Raw genomic sequence first — 12310 nt, forward strand, 5'->3', positions numbered from 1 at the left:
GAGGTTGCGAGCCGGGGTTTGAACCCACGACCCTCTGCTTGAGAGGCCATAGGTCAAACCACAAGGCCACCACGGCTTCCCAGGTTATATGTATATAATCTTATTTGTCATCCAATTCTACAGCCCATTCATAAAAAAATGTGACAACGACAATGAGGCAGTTGGAACAATTCAATAATTAGATGACCCTATGACATACCTCCTGCGTGAATACTTGCTTCTCAGCGAAGCACAGCGCCGTGGCCTTGATGATGTACTTCAGGTCTACCACCCCAGGGTCTATCAAGTGCAGCGCGACCAGCAGCTCGTCCGGAGAAACTGATGACAAATAAACAAGCAAATAAGTGCAATCATCAAGTATTTCAATTGTTTGTCTGTTGTTGTTTTTTTGTTATTATTATTGTTTTCAACTTTTGTTTTTCTTTTTTTATTATTATAGTTTTATTTGATTAGTGCCGCCTTCTGACGTTCGGCATTAGTCTTTTAAGTTTAGTTGTAAGTTAAAGAGTCATACTGAAAACCAGCGCTGCGGCATGAATGGCCCTTTTTGCTTCTTTCGGCACATGTCTTTTTCTTTCTTTTTTAGTATGTAATAAGGTTGTCTGTATTTTTTTTTCTTTTTGCTGTGCCGAATTTTGCCAAATAAATTTATTCTTTTCTTTTCTTTTTCATCATCAGCCGGAAGGCTTCCACTGAACAAAGGCCTCCCCCTTAGAACTCAACAATAAACGACAACTCGCCACTTGAATCCACCGCCTACCTGTAACTTTCACGATGTCGGCAGTCCTATTGGGAGGCTTGCCCAACGCTTCGTCTTCCAGTTACTGGTCGTGGTTGAGAACTTATCCCCCAAGGGTTATCTGTTCCTCGAGTGATGTGGCCCACCCATTGCCACTTCAACTATCATGGGAAGATCGTAATCAATGGACCTAGAGCAGTGTTGAAAGTTATTACCGGTAGTTTTCGTTACCTACATTAAAATTAAGTAAGTGCTCGAACAACAGGTACCTATACCACCACCGATAATACGTTTAACTTCAAAAAATTTTAAAACACGCTTTAGGTTAATTCTGTAGCAGAACCAGGGCTCCGTACTTGATTTTGACCATTTCTTTCTGTCACACTATATTAGAACAATGGTTGAAAGACATGTTCAAAGCGATTTTATATAATTTTAAGTGATCATTTATTTTACGTGTTCTTAAGTATTTTCCGGGTGCAAAATATTATAATAATTGATAATCTACCAGCCGTCCCAAGCCAAGCAAAATTGACAAAAAGTGTAGGAAGTTGGGGTTATAAACATTATGTTGCAGATATAATGAAAAATTTAATGAATAAAGGCCGTGCCAGGATAAGCTAAGTGATACTGCCCCCATCGAGTTTGGGCTCGTAATTTTTATGGATGGTGTGGCTCTACATTAGTCATAAATTGGCAAAAATTCAGCCCCCTTAATAGTTTTTTGTATAAAAGAAAAAAAAGAAAATATGTTTTTTCTTCAATATTTTTTTTTCAACCTATCTTAGCGTGCATCACAAATATTGTACATTCACTACAGATGATTATTTGACATGAATAACATTTTCATTGTCATAGAAAAAAATTAAAAAAAAAATATACAAAAAACTATTAAGGGGGCTGTAATTTTGCCAATTTATTATTAATGTATCCATCCATAAAAATTACGAGCCCAAACTCGATGGGGGCAGAATCACTTAGCTTATCCTGGCACGGCCTTTAATAAATCGTAGTGATGTACGGCCCCGCCAGTGCGCGTGAGTTCATGTATCCTTATGATCTATAATACCATTTTAAGATAAGTAGGAACAAACAAGGTTTACTTACAAATATAATACTCTGAAAACAGTAACAATATGTCAATACAACTGAATAATGATATCTAGATAAAAACAATCAAGTACTCGTATCGTCATAATCAATAAGGATTTGTTAAAAAAGCCATCTTTAATACCAGCTTTCTTTGTTGACTGTGCATTGTCATTCAACTTACGTAAGTATACCAAATTTTAAATTTAAAGGCCGGCAATAGACCAATGACTCTCCATGAGTAGTTGGTACTCATGGCCGGTGGGGATTATTTCCCATCAGACGAGGACCTAGGAATATAGAGGACGAGGTTAAATAAAAGCTTGTACAAATATTACCTGGTAAGTTCTCGTCATTAGGATTCTGTAGCCCGAGCAATTTGTTAAATACTTCTTTCACAACCATTGGGTTCAGTTTTATTAGCTTCGGCAACGCGGCTATGATCTGAAAACAAAAACAATCTCGTATAAAATCATATTTCAAAGTTTTGTTTACTTAGAATCAGGTATTGTCCCTTCAAAAAAATCTGTTGTGGTGCTTTGAACTATGTGGTTTCTCAAGAAAAGGTCGTGGGTTCCAGTCCCAGCCTCGTACCTATGAGTAATTTCAGAATGTACGTACAAAATTACATAAAAATAATAATAAGTTAATAACAAATATTTTTTTCAATGTGTTCTAGTTTCGATATAACTTACAACAACTGTCTTGTAACTGCACACTGCACTACTTGCACTTATGTCTGGCAACTCTCCGAGCAGTCGGATTATTCGCAATACTTTCTTTGGCAGTACAAAAAAATATAATTATTAGGTTCCCCTTGTTTACGCATATTTTTTGTCATAATTCCATTACGCATAATCTGTTTACGCATAATAGTATCTGCCGAAATTGTTTTCGCATAATTATATTACGCAGAATTCATTTACGCATAGCCAATGGGCTTTACGCATACTTTGCGAATTCCGAATATTGTTTAGGCAGAAAATGACTTACGCAGAGAGTTACTTTCGCATAAATTGGAGACTATTTATTTATAAACAAACAAATAAAATATATACAATAATTAACAGAAATAAATAAAAGAACTAAAACTAACTAACTCTAATCCTAAAAATCTATATTTACATATATCACCCAAGTCGTTGCTATTGGGCAGGGTGCCCATAAGGCTGGCTGCGTTTCCTCGTTGTATGGCAATGCCAATACGTTGACCGAGGAAAGAGCCAGCCCTATGGTCATTATCTTCTTCTTCGCATAATGTAATTTAAAGTATTTCAAGTTTTTTATTACCAAAGCTTACTTAACTTAATCCAATCTACTTCTCTGGCAACTAGTAACTAGTGGGTGGTAGTATTTTTATAATGCGAGACATGACTGTGACAAAGTCGACGAAGCCCCGCTTGGCGGGGCTTCTTTTTTTAATCTGAGGGCCGTAAGGTAACTAACGAACCTAACCAGGTTAAAAGGGGGTAGATTATGTTTTTTTTTAATGCGGTGGGCTTCATCAATCAAATCACTATAAGTCCAACTTTCAACCGATTAAAGTTTTCTCTTTTCTAAACACTGTCTGTATATTTTCATAATAATATATCAGACATGGGAAATTCTTGATTTTTTTAGAAATACCGTATTTAAGACAAAGTCCAGTCAACTGTTTTATATATTATTTACCTCTTTCTTGGAGAGTCCATTGAGCACTGGTATCAGGAAACGCACGTCAGAGACCCGCGTCGCGTACAAATCGCGTACTTGCGACACCAGCTCCTGAGTAGGAGGCGCTGCAACACAAAAAATAATTATATTACAACAAAGTAGGTACATTACTATTATTTTTATATTGATCATAATCAGGCAACAGGATACTGTTTTTGTACTCTTGGGACAATGTTTGATTAAAAATGTTGATAAAATGACATGCAGAAATGGTACTTTATTATCATCAATGGTGTAATCATCTTTTTAAGTTCAATAGAGAAATCTTGCTAAATTGCTTGCTAAAACACATGGCTAATATTATCTGATACTTATCACATTCTTGGTTGAGGACATGTCGGGGGACTGTTTTATGGGTGTTTGAAAAATTGAAATTAAATAGGTAGTTTTATTTTTGGTATAATATGAGACAAGTTTAAAAATATGGTTGTTTTAAGCACAGAAACATTTTTCTTTGACATTTATCTTGACACGTTTTTAAAAAAAAAAAGCCAAGGACAACGATTTTCCAATTAGTGGAGAAATACCCGTACTTGTACTCACATTTCTGTGTCTTTCCCTATGTTTACCACCCAAGACCACATCCTGAGACTCACATTTCTCGGTGTATATATGCAGCAGCCTGGTGAGCAAGGTGTCGGCGCCGCGCGGGCAGTCCGCCAGCAGCGCGTGGAAGGCTTCCCGCTGGTTGCGGGCGGCGGCGGCGCGAGCGGGCGCCTCCGCGCAGCGCAGGACGGCGCGCTTCGCTTCCGCCGGCGCGCCGCCGTACACGCGGCCCACTTCGATCATCAGCTCTGTCGGAACATTATAAATATCGTTCAGGGCAAAGGCGTTGAGAGCTCATGAAGCAAAAGAAAACTTCAACGTGCTCTTGACTGTACACTTCAATTTCAACATTTACAAAAAATAAAGACTACATTTCTCGGGCAGCAGCCCCCTTTGCCCCCTCTTTGCGATGCCCTTGGTTCAGGGGTATATAAGTTCTAGGGTCAGGAGGTCCAGGTGTCACGATGTCCATTGTCAAAAAGTTCGAATGATGAAATGCCTTAGTGTCTAAAAGTCCTAGCGTCAAAAAGTCCGTGGCAAAAATATCCAAGGAATGAAACATCTTAGGGTCTGGAAGTTCTAGTGTGAAAAAGTCCATGGACAAAAATTTTAAATGGTAAAAAGTCTCGAGTGTGGATCGGAACGCCTAAATGCCGTAATGTCTTATTGTAAAACAATACTACTACCACAACTATTTAAATGATAAAAATAATTTAACAAATAATTGTAAATTGCTCATCTTTATGTTGCATAAAATACCATGATCTTATCAGAGAGTAGTGAAACAGGCCCCAAGGCATACTTCCCTTTCCTTTCACATCACTCACCCTCACTATCCATGAAGAGCGCCATAACCAAGTTCAAGCACAACTTGTACAGTTCATCAGTCCAACTCGGCCTGATGCCATGCCTGGCAGCCGCTATTTCTCCCGGCGGGTTGCTCAGGGATATAAACCCGAGGTAGAGCAAAGCGTGCTTCTCCACCACTTTCTTGACAGCATCTGTGCTTCGTGAGTAGATCTTGAGGGTGGAATTTAACGCTATGTCACGGATTTCTTGATTTTCGCTCACTGTGGAAAAATTATGTGACATGTTACGTTGATGATGTTATTGCTATTCTATTCATTCAGAATCGTATTAATGGATTAGATAATTGGGTACTTTCCTGGGTAAAAAAATATTATTCTACGTCAGTTAAATTATCAGCAAATATTGGACATGTATTTATTCTTTACCACTTCTCATACTCGTGAAGTAAGTTTTTATGCTGGATCTGGCGACACAATATTTTTTTATTTATTATTATGGTTTAAACCCATTTTCCCCTCGACGTGTCTATCCACCCTCGCCGTACCGGCTCGGCTATATGAACGACTTGGATAAAATGGCTCGTTTTATGCTCTTGTTGTACAATCTACTATTGTTGTGGGATGCCGAAGGATCTTTTCCCGATAGTGGGCGCCGGCCTTTGGGATTCCCAAGAAATATGATTGCTGAATTTCAAGTCAGTCTAGTATTTTAGACTGCGTTTTTGCCAGTAATTCACGTTACTCTTTTATACTTAAAGGCAGATAAATATCTCACAAAATATACTACAAAAAGATGTACTTACACACAACACACTAGTGCCGCTACATATTTGTGCGCCCGCGGAGATCTGTACATACACAGCTCTTCCAATATCTCCAACGCTAACACTGCCACCTTATCTTCAGAAACGAGATGCTTCAAATAGTCAACCGCTTCCTCGGTCACCAACGGCGATTCCAAGTATATCTTCCTCAGTAGAAGATCCCTACTACTCTCCATGGAAGGGTCCCCCCGCTCAGAAATCTGCGTTATCAACGCACAAAGCAATTGATTATAGTTCTGGTCATGCTTTTCGTGCATCTTCGGCTGCAAAGTCACTGGGTGTCGACTAAAACCTTGCATAAAAGAATATTCTTCGTACAACCACGATAGCGCCAAGTCTATTCTGTTCACAGGATCCTCTAAAATGTAGTTGAGTACCATGTCTCGAATTTCTGGAGTGTAACTTGATGCAAAAATTGTGATAAACTTTGAACGGATAGCTGATGCTCCACCAATAGCGCTTTCTTTCTCTGCGTTGAGAATCCTCCCAACCGCCTGTAATATCAATTTCTCTTTAATCTCTTTGGGTATTGGTCTTGTTAATTCTTGCAATTTCAGGAGTTTTACTTTCTGTTTCAACTTAGGAACAGTCGGTGTTTGCGGTGGTATAAGTTTCTCTTTTTCTTTATTCTTCCGCTCTTCCTCTTTGAGGAACTCTTGTCGTGTTTCCTCCATGAGTTTATTCATGGCATCTTCTACCTCTTTGTCAGCTTTTGTGGACTCCTGTAGTTTAGCCACCGCATTTTTGAGAGTTATTTTGTCATCGTCTTCTCTTAATAACGGTATTTTGACAGGTTCCGGAATCTCTGGTGGTGGCGGAGGAACAGGCGCTACTGGTACTGGTACTGTTACTGTTACTGTTACTGGAGCTTCACCTTTGATAAGACTCTGCAACATTTTTGCTAAAGACCTTTTCTGTATTTTGCTTCCAGCGTTTGGTATAGGCTTATAAACATCTACAAAATTGTGTGGCATTTCTTCAGGTAGCTTATTGAGGAGTGTTGCCATGACTAGCTTAACAACATTGTCAACATTATCAAGACCGTCAAACAGTGAGTCTTCTGTGACAGTAGGTTTAGGTATACTAGTTTGACTGTCATCATCGTATAAATTAAAGTCGCTGCGACTATTACTGTCACTTCCTTGACTGTTGCTTTGTGGGGAGTCAACTCTGACTCTCTTGGTCGGAATATCCGCAATTTTAATTTCTCCTAATCTCTTATTCCTTCTTTCTTTAGGCACAGCCTTATTAATTTCTTGCTGAGACATCCCGATATCTATTAACAGTTGAGTGAGCTGCGGCAGCATGTCATTAGACGACGGGTGTTTTATTAAATTAACTAGCAACATTTTGAGGTGCTTTCTCACTGAGTTTACTTGAGACTGCGATAGTGTGGGCGGCAGTGTTGTGTGCAAGTCGCCTAATGCTTGAACGACGCGTGGCATATATTTGGGTCTGAATTTGCACAAGAGGCACAGAGTAGTCATGCATGCCATCAAGTTGACACTGGAAATGTGCTGTGAGTTGTGAAATTTCAGGAGGAGGGTAAAGATGTGCCTGAAAAGAAATAAAAATTGGTACACCGTTTTGGAAATCGTATAACTAACAAGCTATAGTAGATGCTCACAGGTTTCTTAAGGTTATACCAGCCGCAAAACATAATTATACCCAGTGCTGGCTTTAGGGGGGCGACCGGGCGTCACGCGCCATCTCGACTTAATCACTTAATTTGAGTATCTATTTTAATCGATCTAAAGGAAAACTAGCTTCCAGCATATTAACGTTTAGAAATTTATCTCGTAGAGTATTCTAAGTCTATCAAATACGGTCTATCGTTTTGTCACTTGTCGTATCTAAAAGGGCGCCAAAGGCATGACTCCCCTGCGCTTAGGTAGCTAAAGCTGACCCAGAGTATACATATTTTCTAGAATCATCTACTTACTCAGACTCTTGCTCAAGAGACTTCCTTTTGATAAAGCCCAGGTCAGCCGGAAGACTGTCCAGGCTGAACTGGTCCTCCGGCCCATCACCGGCTGTCTGTAGCAGCACCACCTCTTCTAGGAACTTAATAGAGTGCGTCCTGATGCCTTCGTTGTCGCTGTCTATCATGTTTAAGACCAGGAGCTGAAAAATACAAATCCCACTATATCCCACGAATGTTATAAATGCGAAAGTTTGTAAATCTGTTTGTTTGTTACCTCTTCACATCTAAACCGCTCAACTGATTTAGATGAAATTCGGTATACAGATAGTTTGAGTCCCGGGGATGGACGGAGTTTCCTTGCGGTAGTTCTTACTAAGAACTTCTTAGCCGTGTTTCATTAGAATCGGTTCAGCTATTTTTGAGATATTTTTGAAATGGTAATTTTAATTATCAACTTTTCTAATTTGGTACACCATTGTCTCATCATCTCGGCCTATATACCTCCCACTGCAGGGCACATGCGGCATGTGACATGCCCCTCAGAACGGAAACCAAGCCAAGCCAAGCAGATTAGGAACTTCACACTAGAGATGCCACGGATATTCGGCCACTATTCGGTATTCAGCCTAGTCGGCCACTTTTTTTGGTATTCGGTATTCGGCCGAACGTCCTATTACTTAAGATTATATATATTCATTACCAAATTACAATAATTTAATAAGTAAAATTGTCCATGGTAAGTTGTGATGGATAAAGACAAGCTTTTCAGCATTTGTTGGTAGCAATTTATTGACTGGTGTCATTTTATAAATCTTTTGACAAACAAACAATTGAAAAAGAACTAATGAACAAACTTCTCTACAAAATAATAATATTACATTACTTTTTATAATGATCTGACAAGCGTGCCGGGACGTGATTTACTCGCAATTGAATGAAACAACAGACAGTCAAATACCTACCCGCCCGCGCGCCCGTACGCATCGCAACGAGAGAGACAGGTTGCGACTCGTCTAATTCTTGTTAACGCGCTCGACAGGCATGTATATTGTGCCGAATATTCGGCGCTTCGGCCGATGGCGTTGCCGAATATTCGGTATTTGGCCAAATCACTATTCGTGGCATCTCTACTTCACACACACAATGAGGGCTAAAAGATAGGCGAAATATAGCTAAATGGTGTTAGTATTGTGAGGCTTTTTTGACGTTATCATGTACGTAACGTCAAAAACGCCTTCGTACATAGCACTTTTTTGTAACATTTTTGTATTCCTTTTTTGTACAATAAAGAGTATAAACAAACAAAACCTCACAATATTAACACCTGTCTTTTAGCCCTCATTGAATTTCGTCTCAGTTGTGTGTAGATTCCTGATGAACAACATGGTTTCTAAGTTAGATTAATTTATTAAATTAATTCATTAATTATGATTAATTTATTAATTTAGTACACCAAGAAAATGGTAGATCATAAAAGGACAACACAAAACACGGGGATCTATTTATATACCTGTGGTCATGCAATAAACGATTTCATTTCATTTTCATAAATTGTAAACTTAACCCCTTATTATAAACGACAATCAAAACTATTTTAGTTAAAAATGCCCGCTAAAATTCGTTTGTCCTTATCTGTCATTCGACATTTCTATTTGTTAGAAAGGGACAAAGCATTTGTTAGTTAACATAGGCTTGTTAAGTTTTATGAATAAGGGGGTTAGTACTTAAAGTAAATAAACTCACTTTCAATGCCGTAAGCTGTTCCCAAACATACTCTTTCTCCCCCAATTGAGCATCACTCTCGCAGATCCAGAGCAACGTGTTCCGGTACACGATGCTGGAAGCCTGGATGGCTCGCTTCATGACCGCGATGACTGTGTCCATGATGAGGACTCGGAGCTGCCCGATCAGGGCTGGCAAGTGCTCAGGGTGAAGTTTACTGGAAAACAAGTAATTTATACACATAAAAACAAAGCATGACTGGAGTAAGAAGGCAAGACAGATTTAGCAATGCCCAACTAAGAGCAAAAACTAAACTAACCAACATCCTGGAAAGAAAAGACCTACAAAAATGGAGATGGACCGGCCATATGTTGAGATCCAGATAAGAAAGGGGGGGCCAAATTATAACGCAACGGTATCCTTGAGATGGATGAGCTTAAACATACTGCGGGATCCAAATGAAGAAGAGTTGCTCAAGACCGTAAACAATGGAAGCTACTGGAGGAGGCCTTTGCCAACAGCCATACTGAGATGAGAGGCATCCTATAACAACTTCATACCTCTCACCCAGTTCAGGGTTAAAAAAAAACTGCAAAATTGCTTTATTGTACCTAATACTCGCACGCGGAAATCAGTAGATGCAGCACTCAAATTGAAATTTCGGGATTTTGAATTTCCGTGGGAATTTTCAAAAATCACATTGTGGTCTTTGATGTTGCATTATAAACAACAGTGACTAATTAATTTCATGACTCTATACTGATACCCACTGGATGAGATTTCGAAATGTTATCCCCATCCATGGGAATATCAGGATAAAACATAGTCCATGTTTTATGCAGCTATCTATATACTAAAATTCATCCAAATCTGTCCAGCCGTTTTAGAGTGCAGGAATAATAAAAAAAAAACCATCAGAATTCGTAAAAACTTCATTTTGGTGTTTGTTGACATTGCATCATAAACAACAGTGCCAAATTTAACGACTGGATGGCCAATTGGTTAGAGAACCTGACTACGAAGCTTGAGGACCCGGGTTCGATTCCCGGCCGGTATGAATACTATGAATGTTTGTTCTCGGGCCTTGGATGTTTAATTATGTATGTTTCTCTGTTGCCTAGTATTCATAGTACAAGCTTTGCTTAGTTTGGGACTGGGTCAATTGGTGTCAGGTGTCCCATGATATTTATTTACTTATTTAAATTTCATGACTACCTAGCGGATGAGATTTCATGATTTTATCCTGATCCCAAGGGTTTTTTTTTGCATAGAAAGTAGCTTATGTAAAATGAGAAGGCATGCGCCTTATTTCCCATGCGGATTGGGAACTTTTCACACACCATTGTGCAGGTTTCCTCACAATGTTTTCCTTCCCCAATAATGTCATGGTAAATTTCAAATGTGGTTTCTCATAATTTCCGAAGAACTCGAGTGGTGTGATCCCAGGCTTGAACCCACTATCTTCAGCTGGAGAAGCCACAGGTTGAATCACTGGGCTGCCATTGCTTGACTACTTCAAATCATATACCTAAGCTTAGTGAAGGGTGCTTTATTGTTGCTTACATTGCAACTTTCGGCTGGCTAGCAATGCACTTTGATTTTGGTAAATTGGGTAGCTAGCGCAGTGTCCTCACCTTATTTCCTCTATAAACGCAATAACTTGCTTCTTAACATCGGTAGACTTGTCGTTGACGTAGCTCAGTATATTGTCCATGTACACTGGTATCATTTGAGGGACCTGGTGCAATAGAATCTCCAGGATTTTCCGTAAAAGATCTGTTTTCTTTTTGCCTTCCGCCATCCCAGCTTCGTTTATCCATTGCACAAGCTGAAAAAGGAAAGGGAAATAAAAAACGTGTCTCAGACAAAAATTATATTCACATTTAAACAATTCAACATGACACAAACTTAATTATAACAATAATTTAGATAAAATTGAGGTTGCGTTTCGGCGAATTTGTGATGCACAACAAACCTGGTTTTGTGCGGTTACGCTAGGGTTCTGCTGATATTTAGAAGACATTCTGGCTGTATTTGGGCCTCTAGTTGCTTATTCGTGCTATTTCATTGCAATAGTACACGAATTTTATTCTGAAAACAATGAAATTACGATCAGAGATATGCAAGCGTTCGCTGCCGCAACGTTTCATTTGATAACCTACAAAATTAGAAATGGCTGACTGACAGAAGGAGACAGCTATGCAAGACAAGCCGCTTATACAGCAAGAAGAAAAGAGAAAACACTATTGTGCTCTTGATAATTTTAATCGGTAAGGTAATAAAATGACAGATAGTGATGAGGGTTGCTGTATGAAAATTATATTTGGATGCGTTCTCTAATAAATGAAATTAATACGATCAGATAATGTACGTCCTGATAATAGACGACCAGTTCGAACCGTAACCCTTTTAGTTATTTTGTGCCGTAACAAGATACGGTTAGACCGCACCGGAAAAATGGTATTTTTTTTTAAATTATAATTTAGAGTAGCAACCATTTTCCACTATTTTATTTAAAACATTGGAATTGGATACTATGTTAAATCAAAAAAGGGAGTTTTTTTTTATTTGTAATAATAACATCATACTGTTTATACATAGGTACAGTCAGCAAAAACCCTTTAGTAATTTAAAAAAAGTTTTATTTTTGTAGTCCGAATACTTTTTAGTTATATTTAAATATTTTTTTGTTTTTTTTTATTTTTTTTTTTGACGACCGATTTATGGACGTGTATAAACGCCCGATAATATTATATATATATATATATTTGTAGCGAGTGAGAGGGAGAATAATAATCCCCTTATTTGATGTCAGAAGATGGGTACCTACAGCTTCAAAATTATCTACTTAATCGATTTAGGGGCTGTTTCACCATCCATTGATTAGCGTTAACCGACGGTTAAATGTGATGCCGTCTCCGTCTGTTCGAACAAAACAAATAGA

At 38.6% G+C, this 12310-nt stretch overlaps 1 protein-coding gene across 1 annotated transcript in view; it reads right to left on the bottom strand.

Moving 5' to 3' along the window:
- Sym (symplekin scaffold protein) overlaps window positions 1-11552 on the bottom strand; it is a 28423-nt gene extending 16871 nt beyond the window's left edge. Inside the window, exons 1-10 of the mRNA XM_074090452.1 lie at window positions 11342-11552; window positions 11001-11194; window positions 9388-9583; window positions 7663-7844; window positions 5704-7277; window positions 4915-5157; window positions 4138-4335; window positions 3500-3606; window positions 2167-2272; window positions 200-318 (exon numbers count right to left, since the gene is read on the bottom strand). Coding sequence (XP_073946553.1) covers window positions 200-318; window positions 2167-2272; window positions 3500-3606; window positions 4138-4335; window positions 4915-5157; window positions 5704-7277; window positions 7663-7844; window positions 9388-9583; window positions 11001-11194; window positions 11342-11389 — 2967 coding nt within the window. The 5' untranslated portion in view covers window positions 11390-11552. The remainder of the gene's footprint in view (window positions 1-199; window positions 319-2166; window positions 2273-3499; window positions 3607-4137; window positions 4336-4914; window positions 5158-5703; window positions 7278-7662; window positions 7845-9387; window positions 9584-11000; window positions 11195-11341) is intronic.
- Between the last annotated feature and the right edge of the window lie 758 nt (window positions 11553-12310).

This window comes from Choristoneura fumiferana, chromosome 7, assembly GCF_025370935.1.
Source record: "Choristoneura fumiferana chromosome 7, NRCan_CFum_1, whole genome shotgun sequence".
Taxonomy (NCBI): domain Eukaryota; kingdom Metazoa; phylum Arthropoda; class Insecta; order Lepidoptera; family Tortricidae; genus Choristoneura; species Choristoneura fumiferana.